At 37.8% G+C, this 17614-nt stretch overlaps 1 protein-coding gene across 11 annotated transcripts in view; it reads left to right on the forward strand.

Annotated features, from left to right (window-relative positions):
- The first annotated feature begins 241 nt into the window (after positions 1 to 241).
- Positions 242 to 17614, forward strand: part of USP16 (ubiquitin specific peptidase 16) — a 28239-nt gene continuing 10866 nt past the window's right edge. Inside the window, exons 1-11 of one of the 11 annotated variants that reach the window (XM_081075736.1) lie at positions 3388 to 3524; positions 4300 to 4484; positions 6402 to 6503; positions 8225 to 8403; positions 11513 to 11616; positions 12381 to 12484; positions 13489 to 13676; positions 14454 to 14549; positions 15149 to 15279; positions 15602 to 15689; positions 16826 to 16904. In XM_081075736.1, coding sequence (XP_080931862.1) covers positions 6443 to 6503; positions 8225 to 8403; positions 11513 to 11616; positions 12381 to 12484; positions 13489 to 13676; positions 14454 to 14549; positions 15149 to 15279; positions 15602 to 15689; positions 16826 to 16904 — 1030 coding nt within the window. In that variant the 5' untranslated portion in view covers positions 3388 to 3524; positions 4300 to 4484; positions 6402 to 6442. Of the gene's footprint in view, positions 307 to 3385; positions 3525 to 3738; positions 4485 to 6401; positions 6504 to 8224; positions 8404 to 11512; positions 11617 to 12380; positions 12485 to 13488; positions 13677 to 14453; positions 14550 to 15148; positions 15280 to 15601; positions 15690 to 16825; positions 16905 to 17614 lie in introns of those variants that run through there. The other 10 variants (XM_081075740.1, XM_081075739.1, XM_081075737.1 and 7 more) reach the window with 10 other exon arrangements.

The raw sequence follows: 17614 nt of genomic DNA on the forward strand, positions 1-17614 counted from the left end.
TTTGCCAGCCGCTGCCACTGTCGGGGATAAGTGTAGCCAACACTGGCTCCTGGGTCAGGGAATGGTCCCTTAAAGGAACGCTCCTCAAATTCGGACTTGGCGGAGGAAACGTTTACGGAGCTGCGGATGGCGCGGAGCGGGACCGGCAGGCAGCGGTGGGGTCCTGTATGCCTCATTCCTAAACTCCTCCTGCGCTGCCGCGATCCTGGCGGCCCTGGGCGACACTGAGGAGCGAGGCTTTAGGGAAAGGGTGAGCGTGGATGGTGGCCGTGGCGACTTCAGGAAGGACCCGGGGCATACACAGAGGTTTGTGCCGGCTACTAAAAGGACAGTTGGAAGGCGACTCCCCACGAGAGTAATTAGAAATGTTTTCCTTCACAATCTAAATACACCCAGTGCACTTTTTTTCTTTGTGTTACGTATTCAGTTTAGAGATCTCCCATAAGATATTTTGTAAACACTGGTATTCATTGGTGTTGGTTATTGTTGCTAACCTCTGCGATTTCTTTCTTTCTTTTTTTTTTTTTACAAAAATGAAATTAGTACATAGGTCTTTATAGCTGCATCTTCTACTTGGTATTTTGTAGGTATTTTTCAACGTCATTAAATCATTGCTGTTTTCCTGCAACTTGTAGGAAAAATTTCAAGCACACAGCCCCGTTGAGAGAATTTTACAGTGAAGCAATAGAGCGACTCAAGAGAAGGGGAGCGAATTTGCTCCCCAGGGGACATTTAGTAATGTCTGAAGACATTTTGGGTTGCCACGACTGGAGGGATGCTTCTGACGTCTAATGGGATGCTGCTCAACTTCCTACAAAGCACAGGATATCCCCCTACGACGAGGAATTCGCTGGTCCAACATGTCCATAGTGCTGGGGTTAAGAAACTGACCTGAACACTAGCATAACTTTTTATTCTATTAGCTTTGTCATACATCTATGCAGACGTTAGTATACATTTCCCTACGTACTTCAGCATGCATAACACTAGTATTCAAATTCAGTTTCTGTAATGACCAGTGGAGGAGTGGGGGAAGGAAAGGGCTAATTAATTTACTTAGCAATACCTAATCAGTTTATTTGGCAATATGCAATAGCAAAAGACAAAGGCAATTCAAACAAGGTGCTAATGAGAGAAAGTAAAGGCTGTTAAGATTAAAATTCATGCCAGAGAAGCTCAGCAAATGGATAAAACAGCACTGGAAAAGTCATAAAACAAAACCTTGTCAGGTCTGTGGCTGGGAAAGCTGAGGCGTCTCCGGGGCTGCTTGCTAGTTCCCAGGAATGCTGGAATGATGAAGAATCACCAAGGACGGATGACGACATTACACTGCCAGCTGAGATCTGTCTGATATATTTTTCCAGATGTACCTTAGAGCCAAGCTCCCTATTCCTGCCTCACGCTCCTGGAATGGCCAGTTCCGGGAGGGTTCAGCAGTTACTGTCATAAGAATATTGCTTATCTGGCCGAAGGGCCAGTTCATTCGGACCAACAACACTTAACTGTTCTTGCCTGGGACCATCGGCCCAAGGCCTTGGCAACATGCCTGTCACGTCATTCCGATATAACTTAGTTACTTCTCTACCTCATCCACGGATGCAGGAAAATAGACAAAAATCCAACTCAGACGTAGTCTGCGACAAACCTCACATGCAGTCCTCCACGTGAGAGAACAAAAAGCTAACCAGTGCCTCGCGTGCAGTCTCTCACGTGAGGGAACCCCACATGCAGTCTCTCGTGGGGCAACAAAAAGCTAGCAGACAAAAGATAACATCAGCCAATGAAGGCAAAGTTTCCCAACATCATTCCAGTTTCTTTTGAGGCAAAAATGAAACGTATATTTGCTGAGTTTTGACACATGCATACACCTGTGTAACTTAAACCCTATTAAGATATAGAATATACCAGAACCCCAGGAAGTATCTTCACGCTCCTTCCCAGTCAGTTCCTACCCAACCCCCAAAAAGCAACCACTGTTCAGATTTTTTCCCACAGTCGTTAGATTTGCCCGCTCCGGAATTTCGTATGAATGGAATTACACAGCATTTTTGCTTAAGACTTCTTTCAGAATACTTTAGAGATTCATCCATGTTCTTGTGTGTATGAGTACTTTTTATTGCTTAGTAGTAGTCCATTGTGTGACTAGACCAGTTTTTCCATTCTTTTGATGAAAATGTGGCTATTTCCAGTGTTTTGGCTCTTTTGAGTTAAGGCTGCTTATGAACGTTCTTGTGCAGCATTTCATCTCTAATGACTTTCTTCAGTAAGTATTCACTAGGCACGTACTATGTTCCAGACACTTCTCAATACCAGAGCTACAGCAATGAACAAGACAAAGATGTCCCAGGTCTCAAGGAGCTTACATTTGCATGTTTCTGTGTATGTAGGAGGCGGGGACAGGAGATAAATATACAGGTAAATGTGAAAGAAAATGACCAGATAGTGGTAATGGTTAGGCAGAGAAGCAAAATGAGGGGAGTGATTGGGTAGCTATGTTATTTAGGTTGCTCAGCCAATTTCAAACCAGAAAGTGACTTTCAAGGTGTGAACATTATTAGGAGAAGATACCAAAGAGGGAAGATGAAGGGGAACAGCATTCCAGGCAGAGCAAGCAGGTGGTACCACAGATACGGCTGTGTTCTAGAATAAAAACAAACAAAAAATGCCTGTGTGCTGAGTGACGATAGCTTAAACGAATATCAGCAAAAAGGGCAGGTGAACCAGTTTCCCCCCAAATTTAGCCATCGTTACTCTGACCGATTCAACAGGTTAGGAGGCAACGTTCTTACCCTCCTTTTATCCGATTACTAATAAGGATGAACATTTCTTCCTATCTTTTATGACCAATTGCTCTTTTACTGTGAATTATCTTGTTTCTATGACGTGCCTATTTTTCTGTTGGCACCAGCACCTTTTTCTCTCCATAGCGATTATTGTGTTTTCTGTATAAGACTAAACTCCAGGGCAGTGAGGCCTATGTTTAATTCACTCCACAGAGGGTTGGGCACAAACACATTCTGGACGAAGAAACAGTAAATGTTTGAACACCTTACCCTCTGTGGGCAAGGTCAGCTCAAGACAATTTACAATTTTAGAAGTCGATTGGATAGAATCAAGGAAACTGCATGAGATTTAACTGTTTCCCTCTTAGCCAGACTTCAGATGTCATGTGAGTAATGTAACCGCCACGAGACTCCAAACCTCTGACTACCACCAGGCACCCACAGTTTAGAAGCATTTAAATCCCAGTAAGGAGAACTCAGTGGCAACCACAGTCCTGGGCGCCGCTGCATCTGCGCTTCCGGGGTCAGCCGCGCGCAGGCGCCGATTGACTAGCGTCAGCGCCTCCAGACCCGGGGGCCAAAGCCACTTCCCATAATGCCCCGTACCGGAAGTTGTTGCTTTCTAGTGGTCACTGTGGCTTTGGCTCTGTCGCTTTTTATTCGTCACCAGGAGGAAGACAGAGCTGGCTGCCCAGCCCAAAGGCCTATTAGGGGATGCAGTTATGGGCGCTGTCGCCGTGGGTGAGTTCTGATCTCAATGAGTCGCAGTCACAGCTCGCATGACTTCCTGTGCTGGGAGAGCCCGAATTTTCTGCCCTGAGCTCGTTCTCTTGCCCAAGGCCCCTCTTCCTTAAGCACGTTACCCATCCTCGGCCCGGTACCGCGTTCTCATTGGCTTTATGTCCTGTCACTTCCAGGAGCTGGCCAATGAGTTGTCGGTGGTGGCGCCTCTCTCGACCTGGTGGACCCCGAGGTTCCCCCAAGGGCGCGGAGCAGTTGGGCTGAAAGGGGCGGTGTGGCGGGCGCCGCGCGGCGGGGGGCGCCCTGCGGCTTAGAGCTGGGTTTGCTGCCGCGGCCCCGGGTGGGGCGTAGGAAAAGCAGGACCTCGCCGATTCAATGACCCTGGACAGGACACATCTGCACGAAACTTGAAAGCCCCGTTTCAGACCTGCTGACAAAGTTTTCCAGACGCTTCCATTTTTAATGGAACCGAGCCGGCTTGGGAAGACTGGGAGGGCATAGATGGTAGGGAACTGGGTTAATCTGAGAACCGGCAGGACCAGCTTTGCTTGGAATTTTGTGTGGAGTCCTGCAGAGAGTAATTTGGCTAAGAAGCTAATTCCCATCTGAAGAATCGCCTGAAAAACTTAATACGATTCATTGATGTTTTATAGCTGATGGTACCCACAGTACTCTCTTATGACTCATTAGATGTCCTTCATACTTGTCAAAAATTTATTGGAACTCTATCCACAGCTTTAAAGTGACTCCCCTACTGTCTGTCCTCTGCCTGCAGCAGTTACAATTCGTCTTTCAACTTTACCTTTGGAGTCTGGGCTACTGCAGTCCTCAAACCAGATTCGCTAGTGCTGTCTTCACTGCTGCAGCCTTCATCCTTTCCCCTTTTCTTTTTCACGGGAACGTGGTTGCTTCGTTCTTATGTACATTCCTTTGCACCTTGTAATCATCCTTTTGCATCAGGTACTATTCTTTTTTTCCTATTTCTATGCAAGAATTATTTCTTGAGGACCTACTAGGTAGTAACACTATGTTAGGTGTTGTAGCCAAATCAGAAGTAATGCCTAAAACCATTTCTTTCTCCCAGAACTTTAGATTCCAGATAGAGGAATAATACATGTCCAGATTAAAAATGTCCCAGCTAGAGATCAGAGGCATAGAGGTGGGGCCGAGGTGTTTGGGAGTGGAGTATACCCAAGAGACTGACTTGATAGGCATGGAAAGAGTAGTGGTTTTGGGGGTAGGGAGGGAAGACCTCCGTTTTAGTTCTGTCTCTGACCTCCAGTGATCTTTCATCATTGTGCTTTCGAGTTTCCTCCTTTAGTGAAATGCTCTGTTTAAAGGGTTGTTGTGAAAAGCAAATGAGAGAATGTTTATGAAAGGGCTTTGGAGGTCAAAAGCATCATATAGTTAAACTTTAGTGGTTCTTTTTGAGAAGTAGTGAGAGTCAGAATTGCCAGCGCATTGGGGACAATTTATAAAGGACCATGAGCGCAAGGCTGAGGACTGTGGACTGGAAAACTTAAAATACTTTCAATCAAGAGAGTGAAGTGATGGAAATGGCATTATTGGAAGGTATATCTGGTACTAAAATGCAGCACAGATTAGAGGGAGTTTGATTGGAAGGAAGAATGTGGGTGCTGTTTTTTCTCCTAAGATCTACAATTCTGGGTATGATAAGTTAAATGTTGTCTTTGGGATGAGAAAAAGCACATAAAATATACCTCGTTTTATATGTACCTACATACTTTGTATTCTTTTGTTGTTTATTCATTTACTTTGTAAACATGGAAACTTGTTACGTTTTAGATTATCTTTGTAAAGGTTAGCAGTTACTTGATGTGGCACTTATTTTTCATGCAAACCTTTTTGAATTACCTTTAGTTACACTAACCCATTAAGAGCTAAAAGAGGAATACTCCTAAGACTAAGACAGCAGGATGACAGCTAAATTTCAGAATTAATCGGGAAGTGTTTCAAAACATATGTTCCAAGTCTTTCCACTTATGTAATAAGAATTTTAATAAGCATCCCAGTTCAGATAACATTGTAGAAATTTAAGTGGTTTTGACACTAAGTTACTGTAATGTATGTTAAATACAATTTTTCAAAATCATTGCTATTATTTAAAGCTACTTAGACCTGTATGTTCTTTCAGCACTATTCACATTTGCTGGAGAACTTTTGAATTGTTGACTAAAGAGGTGAAGAGTTGATGTGCAGCTAGATTTGTCATAGTATTCCAAACTGATTTTGGCAGTAATGTAATATAAATAGTTGAGAATGCAGTTATAATCAATTCTTGGTTAATATCCATGGGGAATTCTGGTATGGAAAATGCAGAACAGTGTATCACTTTTTGTATTTGGCCTTGAAATTATTTTGAAAAATTTTCTAACTCCTGGTAGGAGTTTATTTTCAGAATTTTAAATTTTTCTTAGAGACATTATCAATTTAATTTGCATAGACCATAGAACTAAGAAAGGTAGTTTAGAGAGGAAGGAAATCAGCTGAGGTTTAAACATGCCACCAGCATTCCATTCATTTATGTAGTGAGTTGAATTCCAAATAGTGTAAAGTGCTGAGACTTTTCAAGATCTGTATAAGAATACCCAGGTTCTCTCCTGACCTTTACATTTATTGAAAACCTATTAATCTTACTAAGAATCAGTTTTCTGAGCTATGAATCACAGGAGTAATACTATCTATTCTATCTACTTCAGAGTTTTTATTGAAAACCAGATGATGTATGTGAATGGCCTTTATAAATTATAAAGTATGATAGGCATGCAAAATATTATATGTGGCTGAGTTATATTACTTAGAGAAATATAAAACAAACTTTTTTTTTTGTCAAGCTAACTTTATCTTGTTTTCTAGATTGTTATTTTGTGTCAGTAAGTAATCCATAAAGTGCCAACATGGGAAAGAAACGGACAAAGGGAAAAACAGTTCCAATTGATGATTCTTCTGAATCTTTAGGTATATTTCCCCAATTGAACCTTTAAAGCAATGTTTATATACCTAAATGGACATATATTTAATATGTAAAACTGGGATCAAAGTGTATATTATTGTTCTGTAATTTGCATTTAAATTTATTGTTTATATCTATATCATTTTAATAGTCTTCAGCATTTTAATGGCAAGATTACTCCATTGATGTAAAAGACTATGGGTGCATAGTTCATGATTTATTTAGGTAATAAATCTATTATTATAAATATAGGTAACCTTTAATTTTTCAGTGTTAATGAATGGAGCGATAGTAAACATTTTTACAGCTAAATCTCTGCGCATATCCGCTTATCTTCTTAGTATAGATCCTACAATTAGAATTGTTAAATAACATAAATATTTTCAAGGCTCTTTTGGTTCTATTGCCAAATTGCCTTTCAGAAATGTTTTACTAACTTGCAGGCCCCCTAGCAGCATAATAAAGGGCCTACTTCCTTGAACTTTTTAAATACTGATTATAATATCATTTGTAAAAATCTTTGCTGATTTGCTAGTTGAAAAGGAGTGTCTTCTTTTTTAGTTTGTGTTCCTTTGGCTACTTACTGGGATTTAGTAATTTTTTTACATGATCTCATTTGCATTTATATTCTCTTGGTGCAAGTTCATTGGACATAAAGCTAATTATGCCCCTTGACTAGTTTCTTAACCTCCAGGGTTCCAGAAACAACTGAAGCCCTTTACAGTGGCTTTCAAAGCACTTTACCGATCTGGTCCCACAAGCCTTTTCAGTTTCAGGTCCAGCTGTTTGTTTTTACACATGTGTGACTGCCATTCTGAGGAGATAGCCTGCATTTTTACATTTTATACCTACATGCCTTTGTTCCTGGGATATGACCTTTTCAGAGTGTTTTTGCTCCTTGAGTAAAAAACACTTTAAACTGTGAGCTTTGAAGTGAAAAAGACTTGTCCAAATTCTGGCTTAGCCACTTAGTAGTTTTGTGACCTTGGGCACTAAAACTTAGTTTTCTCATCTGTCATGGAGGATGGCAGTGACTTCCTTCTAGGATGGTTGTGAGAATGAAGTGAGATAATGTATGTAAAACATTTAGCACACTCTCAGGCTCATGGTAAGTACTTCCTACCAGTAATTTTTATTACTATTAATATCTTATAAGACTGTACAGACGTTCAACTTTTGTTGATTGTACTATCTATAGTTGTGAAAATTTCGTTGACCTTAGCCTTCTCTTGTACTGCTATAAGGTGTTTTGGAGATTCTTATGCATTTATTTATTTATTTGCCTCTCCTGCCAGAATGTGAGCTACTCTAAGAGAAGAGCTCTGTAGCTTGGTCATTTTTAATTTCCTTGGCATCTCCCACAGTCCCAGGCCTTCGGTACTTGTATTGCTGACTAAACAAAAGACCTTCTCTACAAACCTTTTAAAATAAAGAGAATAATAAATATGATGAAAGACCTTAATTAAAAGAAAGAGTTAAAGTGAAGTGAATTTGGGGTGGTGGTGGTTATATCTAGGATGTCAAAACAAAGCAAAAATTCAAATTTGTATAAAATCTCTTTCTCATCTAATCATCTTATTATATTCAAGTATGAAGCAAAAATTTTAAGTTTTCAGATTAACAATGTGTGTATAAATTCATTCTTGAAGTTCAAATGAAGAGCAAGTTTTAAGATTATCTGAAGAAAACCATATTTTACCTCTGTACTCCTTCATTGTTTTAATAGAACCTATGTGCAGACACCTTAGAAAAGGATTGGAACAAAGTAATTTGAAAAAGGCTTTAGTGAATGTGGAATGGAATATTTGCCAAGATTGTAAGACGGACAATAAAGTAAAAGATAAATCTGAAGATGAAACGGAAGAAAACCCTTCAGTTTGGCTATGTCTTAAATGTGGCCATCAGGTATGCTTAGATTTTGACCTACATGGGATTTTATAAAACTGAACTTTTTTAGAAGTATTACCTAAGTACAGTATGGGTAAGGAGGATGCCAGCTGGTATAGGTCATGTTTCCTGGGGAACAGATTCTGAGACTGAGGTTTGTCAGATTTAGGTGGTTTACAGGGGTGTGTTCTCATTGCATTTTTACCAGGAAAACTGGGAGGGAAGCAGGACTGGGCAGAGGGAGAAGCTGAACAAAGAGGCAGGACTACGGGGCCTCGGCTGATCCCACAATGAACTCTGTCCTTCAGGGATGTCCTGCATCAAGGCAAGGGGCTAGGCCTTTGTGCTTGTGTGGAGACCCATCACTGGATCTGGGCTGCCCGTGGGGTGTGGGGTAGGCCACTGACCTTGGCCAAGGCAGCTCCCTGCTACTGACCATCATTCCTGGGGATGGACAGACTGAGCTGTGAGCTGTCAGGAGGCCACATTCTTGGCAGCTGCGGGAAGGAGTGCCTTGGACTTAGGGGTGGGAGGTATCTGGGTGGCAAAGCAGCTCACAGGTGTGCCATGGTACTAAGGGTCAGGACCTCCTTGTCACCCTAGTGGTGGCAAGTCAAGCTTATATGTTATATGAAACATATAAACTGGGCTATGAGCCAGTCCTGTCATGAAGCTTGAAGATGAGGCAGAATCATTTTCTTTCCATTTTCTTTTAAATTGAAATGTTATTGAGGTAATTATAGATTTATATGCAGTATAAAAAATAATACAGAGATGTCTCTGTACACTTTGCCCTCTTTCTCCCAGTGGTAATATTTTATTAAACTACAGTATATCACAGCCAGTATATTAACATTGATACAATCTATCAATCTTCATCTGACCTCCCAAGTTTTACTTTTCTTTGATTGTGTGTGCATGTGTGTTATGTGTGTGCGTGCATGTGTATATGTGTGTATTAAGTTCTATACAGTTTTGTCACCTCTATATTCACCATAGTCGAGATACTGAAGAATTCCACCATGACATGAATCTCTCATGTGCCCCTTTTCTGATCACACCCACTTACCCACTGCCATTCCCCAATCCCTGGCAACCACAACTCTGTTCTCTATTTCTAAAATTCTGTTATTTAAAACACGTTATATACATGGTACCATACAATATACAGCCTTTTGGGATTGGCTTTTTTTTCACTTAGCATAATCACCAAAGATTCATCCAAATTGTGTGTATCAATAGTCTCTTCTTTTTTTAATTGTTGAATAGTATTCCATGATACAGATGTACCACTATTTATTTACCTTTTGCAGGATATCAGGGCTGATCCATATTTTGGCAATTGTGAATAAAGCTGCTATGAACATGTGTTCTCAAGTTTTTGAATTTCAAATTTAATTTCTCTGGGAAAAATGTCCAAGTGTACAATTAAGAAACTATCGAGCTGTTTTCCAGAACGGCTGTCCTATTTATACTCTGACTAGCAATGTATGAGGGACGTACTTGATGTGCTTCCTTGCCCGCATTCAGCTTTGTCACACTTGTTTGTTTCAGCCATTCTGATAGGTGAATAGTGATACGATGGTCCGGCAATTAAATTTATATGTTAGCAAAGAACATACTTGTGTATTTGTATGTAAAAGGTTTCCGTTGAACCTCTTTAATACACCTGCTGAGCATGAATTTATTTTGCTATTTCAAATTTTCCAGAATACATTTCCTATTATAAATTTTATTTCTTTTGCTACCTAATTAATTCCTAGAATCAATCAATATTAACTGTTTACTTTTATTCCACTACAGTTATTTTTTGCACTGTTAGCAAGTTAACCTCAACAGCTGTCTTAAGACAGCTCATCTCATTCTGTTTCAGATGGTCTCAGATGGCGTGATACTTTTCAAAATTAATATCAAATTTAATTCCTTAATTTTAGAATCAAATGTTGAATGGGATAAGTTAAATGAGTAGTATTTGATAGCATAGTTAAGGAATTAGGAGACCTTGATAAATATTTTCCCTCCAAAGTATATTTTTAGCTACAATAGAAACAAGATCACTTAATGTACTATGGTCTAAGGTAGTTGGTGGCCTGGTTCAGATAGATACACAGTGAAGATGTATTTCTTAGCAGTGATTTAACTGGCTAGAGGCAGGAAATCTGGTCATGTTCTTTTATGAATAAGCCTATACATCTTGTAGGTAAAAAATCTCTCACTTATTTGTTCAATTAATACTTACCGACCTCCATCCATTTGCTAGATTATTTTGATAATAGATTATATTAATTTGGTTTTTGTGCCTTCGGGATTTATAGTCCAAGGGAGAAATGATGTAAACGTTAACAACTTTAAGAAAGAAAATAAGGAATGCCACCAGGAATTTACATCATGTTTGATAGGAGTGTGTTTATATCATGTTTGATAGGAAGAATGTGTTTTGTCATCCAGGAGGATAAGTGTAGTTCTTATGAGAGGAAATAGTCTTTGAGCAACATCCTGAAGACTGGGTGGGAATCCATCAGTGGCAGGAACAGTAAAGGATTCCAAGACAAGTGGCATAATGGGGACAAAACTATTGTGAAGGTGCTGAGTGTGTTTAGTTGGTAGATGGTATGTGAATAGGTGAATTATGGGAGCTAACCCTGTAAAGGTAGATTGGGGTCAGAGGGTATCAGGGTTGTTGATTAAGAGTTTAAGATCAATGTATAATTTTTGAATTGAGTATATGAACAGTGCTTGGTTTTAGGAACAGTAAACTGAAAAAATACGCATGTTAAGAAAGAGGTTGAAGTTAGGAAATATTTAGGAAGCTACTAAAGAGTCCAAACTGGACCTAGCGAGTGACTGAATTAGCATGGTTTAACTGGGACTGGAAAGGACAGGCTGGAGACGAAGAGGACTTTGAGTGCATGGTTCCCTAAGGACCTTCCTCAGGTGGCCTCAGTTGCCTATTCATATTTAAATTTTAACAAAAATCTAGACTCTCTTTAGAGTGGAACATTTTATTTTCAAAATTGTGAGAATGTCAGAATTTCTTGAGCCACTTTCTTGTTTGTTATAGATTATGAGTTCTTTCCTCTCTGGGTGAATTTGTGTGGCTTTGAGATTGATGGTTATGATTCTCTAGGGCTGCGGCAGAACTTCGCAGGAGCAGCATGCTCTGAAGCACTATTTGACACCAAGATCTGAACCTCACTGTCTGGTTCTTAGTTTGGATACGTGGAGTGTATGGTGAGTTTCACCTCCTGTGCCCATTGACTGAAAATTATTTGAAATATTGGAGAGTGGAGGTATTTGAAATGTTTAAGGAGCAAGAAAGTTTAAATTTTTGTGTTTGTTTAAGTCCCATCACTATCAGAAGGCTAGAGAATGTGGTGTTATGAAAAGCTTTTGCTTAGTATTGTACAAACACAACCATAGTGTCCTGTAGAAAACTTAGGAGTCTTCACTCTTTTTTCTTGCTTATGATACTATAAAGCATATGGTAGGTTTTTAGTTTAAAAGTTGGGACACGGAGAACAAATTCCAGAAAAACTGAGAATATAGGAAAATTTTGGCAATGAATTTGCTTATAAATAAATGTCAGGCTGGTATGTGTATTTCTTACGTTTTAACACCATTTAGCACAAATTTTCACATCTTTAAAAACCACTTGCAGAGCAGTGTTCACTGAACATCATCTGTCAGTTATAAAATTTGTTAATTTTGATGATGCAGGGTTTGTGTTTTGTATAGAAAAAACTTTTCACTTTAATGTTATAAATAGCCATTTCAGTAAAATGTTTGGGGTCTTGTCACAGTATTTAAATGTAGCCATAATTTGGGCTAATCTTATTAACAGTAAACCAGAGTTAATATGGAAAATAGTTTTATTTTCAGTTTCTCTAGTAGAATAATGTAATGGTTACACACTTTGGGTTCCAGGAATAATAATTTGTCCCCTTTTTTGGTTGTCACTTTGTCACTTTTCTTCTCTGTGGTCTTTTGGGACACAGGTGTTACCTATGTGATGATGAGGTCCAGTATTGTAGTTCAAACAGACTGGGTCAGGTGGTTGATTATGTCAGAAAACAAGCTGGTATTGCAACTCCAAAAGCAGGTAAGAAATATCAGTTATTTCCTAATATCTACTGTAATGTTGATTTATATATATCTGCTGATATTTAGATTAATTTACTGTATTGCCCAGCATTACATGTAACTGAATAACATTAATTATGGTTGATTTCAAACTATGAAACTATTTTTTTGTTAAGAATGTAGAACAGAGAGAATGTAGATAATTCTAAGGTGTTAGAATTAGAAGGGTATCTGAGAAATTGTCTAGTCAGATGTGATGAAGAGTCTGGACTAAGTAATAGGCAGGGCAATAACGTCCTGTTCCCATACCCTAGCACAGGGGCTTAAGATGGACTTTTTTACTTAATTTACTTTTCCTGCTTTTATTTGGATGATATAAAAATAAAGTACTTGTAACTCCTTCAAAAGGCCGGATACTTCTCTGGTATTTTTCATGCATAATTAAATTAATTGGGTCAGCATGCCTCATGAGCATTAACCTTGTTTAGACTATCCTGGTTACAGAAGTATCTTTGGCAGAGCCAGAATTGTTTGTTCTTTTTTTCTTTTTTTTTTTTTTATTAAATTTATCAGAATTGTTTGTTCTTAACCTCAGGATTTGTTTTTGACCCACAGAATTCATTAAAAATTTTATTTCATGTCTATATTCTTTCCTTGCTTGCTTTATGTTCCAATTTCACAAGGTAAGGGTATGCTCATTTGTAAAAAAAAAAAAAGAATCAAAAAACCCCAAAAAACTTATGCATAAAAAAAGGGGTTTATGCTAAAGCATATCCTGCTTGGTTTCATTTGTCAAATGAATGCTGCATCAGTTCTGAATATTTTTTATTTATTAGCTATTCTCTCTTGATGGTAATTTACTTATATTTATTAGAAAACATTTAAAAATCAAACAGGTGGCAAATAATATTAGGAAAAATTCACAAATTCTAGTACTTTGTCCCAAGAATAACTTTGCATTTGGCATGGCTGTATTACATGTTTTGCTAAATCTTTTCTCTTTCCTTTTTTTCCACCCTAAAGCAGCAAAAGATAATGGCAACATTGAACTTGAAAATAAAAAATTAGAAAAGGAGAGTAAAAATGAACAAGAGAGAGAAAAAAAGGAAAACATGGCTAAAGAAAATGCTCCTGTGAATTCTACTTCCCAAATAACTGTGAAAGGACTCAGTAATCTGGGAAATACATGTTTCTTCAATGCAGTTATGCAGGTGCCAGTGTTAATTTTTTCCCCCTTTAAAAAGTCTAGTGTTGGGCAGCCGTTTAGCTCAGTTGGTTAGAGCACGGTGCTCTTAACACCAAGGTTGCCAGTTCGATCCCCACATGGGTCACTGAACTGCGCCCTCCACAACTAGATTGAAACAACTACTTGGAGCCGATGGGGCTTAGAAAAACACATTTAAAATAAATAAAAAGTTAAAAAAAAATCTAGTGTTTTTCTAATATTATAGGATGTTTTTGCATATTTATTACTTACAGTATTGAGTTATTGAGGTTTTTTTCCCTGTAAGTAATTTATTTCTGTGTTTTCAAAGAAAACTTAAGGAATGTTTACATTGCATGCCAGTAAAACACTGTGCTATATACTAGGGTATAGTGGAGTTCAAAACAAAATGACCCCTGCCCTCATAGAATATGCTCTGGGGTGGGGGAAGCACAGGAGAAGCTCTTGAAGAAACAATTATGTACCTAGTTACAGGTGGTGGTAAGTGGTGGTGCAAGAACCATCGTAGTGGTGGTAGGGTAGCTGCCTCATGTGGGGTGGTGAGAGAACGCCCTTCTGAGTGATGGATAAGCTCAGAACTGAAGTATTTATGACCAAATAAAGTGGGGACCACAGCATGCCATTACTTTTTCTTTCCCAAGACATACAATAAAGATTGCAGTGTTGATAGGGATTTTCTGTTTTGGTAGACTAGACACTTGAAAAATATCTGAATGAACTGATTTACCTTTAGATAATTTTCCTTTTCTTTTCCATCTTCCAGAATTTGTCACAGACACCAGTGCTTAGAGAACTACTAAAAGAAGTAAAAATGTCTGGAACAATTGTAAAAATTGAACCACCTGATTTGGCACTAACAGTATGTACTTTAAAACTTTATAATCTGTAATTTTCCTATCTGAATATTAAGGAAAATATTAATTTTCCTCTCGACATTTTAAATTATTTTAAAGCATTGATGCTCATTTTCATCTTTTTTGTTTGTTTTAGGCTACCCAGTTAAAGATTTTCAGACCAGTAGAAATTAGAAAGCATCTTTAAATTTATTTGCTATGTGTATGCCATGTTCTGCTGTGCTCTAGTAGCTTCTTTCTTCTGAATGTTGTTGATATTTGTGATGCCCTGGGCGTTCATTGTTATTTTTAGCATCTTTTAGGAGACTTAGATGCTGGGTGACCAAATTAATTTTATCCATTTTTGTTAATAACATTTTGCTTTGGCTCTTTTACTTTTTAGATAGTAAATTCCTAATAATCCAAATTATAATTGTAGAACTGAAGTGTTCATAAAGCATTTCATGACTAGAAACTTACATCTTTCGACGTGCATTTTGAACTTTTAAATGGACAGCTCTGTTAGGAACATTGGCAGTATAGATTGACTAGTTACATTGTGCTGAAATAAACGATTCCAAAATTGGACTGAAGAAGATTTTTTTTTTTTAATTCCCATATTCAGGAACCCTTGGAAATAAACCTCGAGCCTCCGGGCCCTCTTACTTTAGCCATGAGCCAGTTTCTTAATGAGATGCAAGAGACCAAAAAGGGAGTCGTGACACCTAGAGAACTCTTTTCTCAGGTCTGTAAAAAGTGAGTATCCACTTTGATTGTGCTTTCAGTGCATCGGTAAGATGCTGAGAAATTATGTGAAAAAAATTAATAGCATTAGAGTCGACCCAGGACATATACTAAAGCACTGTTTATTTCATTTGGATTAAAAAAAAACATACTTTATGTGAAAATGAAATCTGCCAAGGGCGTTGTTGGACTAACCAGAAATTCTGAGAAACTAGGACACTCCAAGGTTTGGGATGTCCTAAGATTTGGGGAAAACTCGTAAGATTTTGTAAAAATAGTTTCATATTTTAGTCGACTTATCATTGGTTTTTTTTCCCTTTCTTTTTTTCTGTAGAGCAGTACGGTTTAAAGGCTATCAGCAGCAAGACAGCCAGGAGCTGCTTCGTTACTTATTGGATGGGATGAGAGCAGAAGAACACCAAGTTAGCATATTTTGACCAGTGTATTTTATAATTCCATCTTCAGTAGCTTGTCTGTCATTTGATTTATTAAGCGTTATTAAAGCAATGAAAACTAGTTATTGAGGCTATTGTATTTAAGATTCTTTTCTACACCAGCCTTTTCAACCAGTATGTTTTAATCATTAGAATGAATGAAAAGAATTAGAAACTATTCTCCTTTTCCTGATGTTTCACATTTCTAGCATCATTGTCTAAGGATTCTGTTGTACAGGCTTCTACCAGGAGGGCCACCCAGTACTGGGAAATGGCCTCTCCCAGAACAGGTCCCAGTTGTAACACCCCTTTACTCTTACTCTGAGGTGATTTAGCACAGCTGTTTGAATCTACGAAGTACAGCAGGTCCTCGAATGATGAATAACGTCGTTTCATTTAATGTTGTTTCATTATAACATTGGTGAGCTGCCTTAGGAGCTTAACTCTTGTTTATATCAATTAGCCTACAGCAAAATTGGTTTCTTTATACGTCATTTTGCTTAAAGTCACAGAACCTACTGACAACATTAAGTGAGGACTTACTGTATATTCATTTTGTAAGAGTTGGAACATTTGTTGTATTTTTAAATGTTTATTAATTGCCAGGATATAAAGTAATATGTTTGGGGATATGAATATAATTAATAATAGTAATAATACAGTGATAACTAATACTTATTTTGCTCCTGTTTAATGTCAACCACTGTTCTTAGTATTTTATATGAATTACCCACTAAGGTCACCCACTAATGATGGAGCTGGGCTTTAAGTGCTCGAGTCTGTCCCTACAGCTCTCATTTAACCATTCTCCTTCTTGGACATGATATTTCAGTGATCTTTCCAAAGGAGATAAGCATGTTTTGTAAACATTGGTTTGAATAGGTTAAAATCTTGAAGTGATAAGACAATGCTTTCATTCACAATTTAGTGATTGTTTTCTAATTCTTTTTTGCTCCACGAATTAATTTTTAAACATGCGATTTTTGAATTATTAAGTTTTATTCAGTAAGTTTGCAGAGCCAATTCTTGATCACTTTCTTGACTTGAGTACATATTTTCTAAGGAAAATAATTATAAAATTTTAAGTTTAATAGTTTTACATATATCCATTTTATTACTTTTAGAGAGTGAGTAAAGGAATTCTTAAAGCATTTGGTAATTCTACTGAAAAATTGGATGAAGAACTAAAAAATAAAGTTAAAGGTAATGTCTGATTTTTGAATTAAACCACTATAATTGAATTCCTTTATACTTTAGGAGAAAGTTACTGGCACGTGTATTTTGAAACCTTAATTATTAACATATACTTTCTCTTTATCACCAATGATTTAAAAAAAAAATTATTCAATATTCCAACGGTGAATATTTTAGGAAAAATTTGACTTTTGGTATATTCTTGCTATGCAATATTACAGTGAAATTTGTAAAGATAGAGCTATAATGACACCACAGTTTTATTTTTTCATTAGACTTCGCAATAGTGGTGATAGGTGAATTATACTTGCTCGAGTTATCAGTGGCTGGTTTATTAATCACGGAGCCCACTTCTTTCTTATTATTGTGTGACATTTTTAAAAAAAGTTTCAGCATAGATCTGTCCAGTAGAACTTTCTGTGATGATGGAACTCTTCTATACGGACTCTGTCTGATACAGCAGCCATTAGTCACCCGTTGGCTCTCGAGCCCTTGAAATGTGATTGATGCGACTGAGGAGCTAACTTTTTATTTTTCTTTAATTTTTATTGATTTAAATTTAAGTGACCACAAGTGACTAGTGGCTACTGTATTATAAAGCACAATTTAGAATCAACATGTAGTAACTCTTTGTCTCTTTGGTGCCCCTTAGGGCCTAGCCAGTAATGGAGAGATCATTCCTGCTCACACTGTCATAAAATGTGTTTCTGTATAAATAG

Source organism: Rhinolophus hipposideros (genome assembly GCF_964194185.1).
Source record: "Rhinolophus hipposideros genome assembly, chromosome: 2".
NCBI classification, from domain to species: domain Eukaryota; kingdom Metazoa; phylum Chordata; class Mammalia; order Chiroptera; family Rhinolophidae; genus Rhinolophus; species Rhinolophus hipposideros.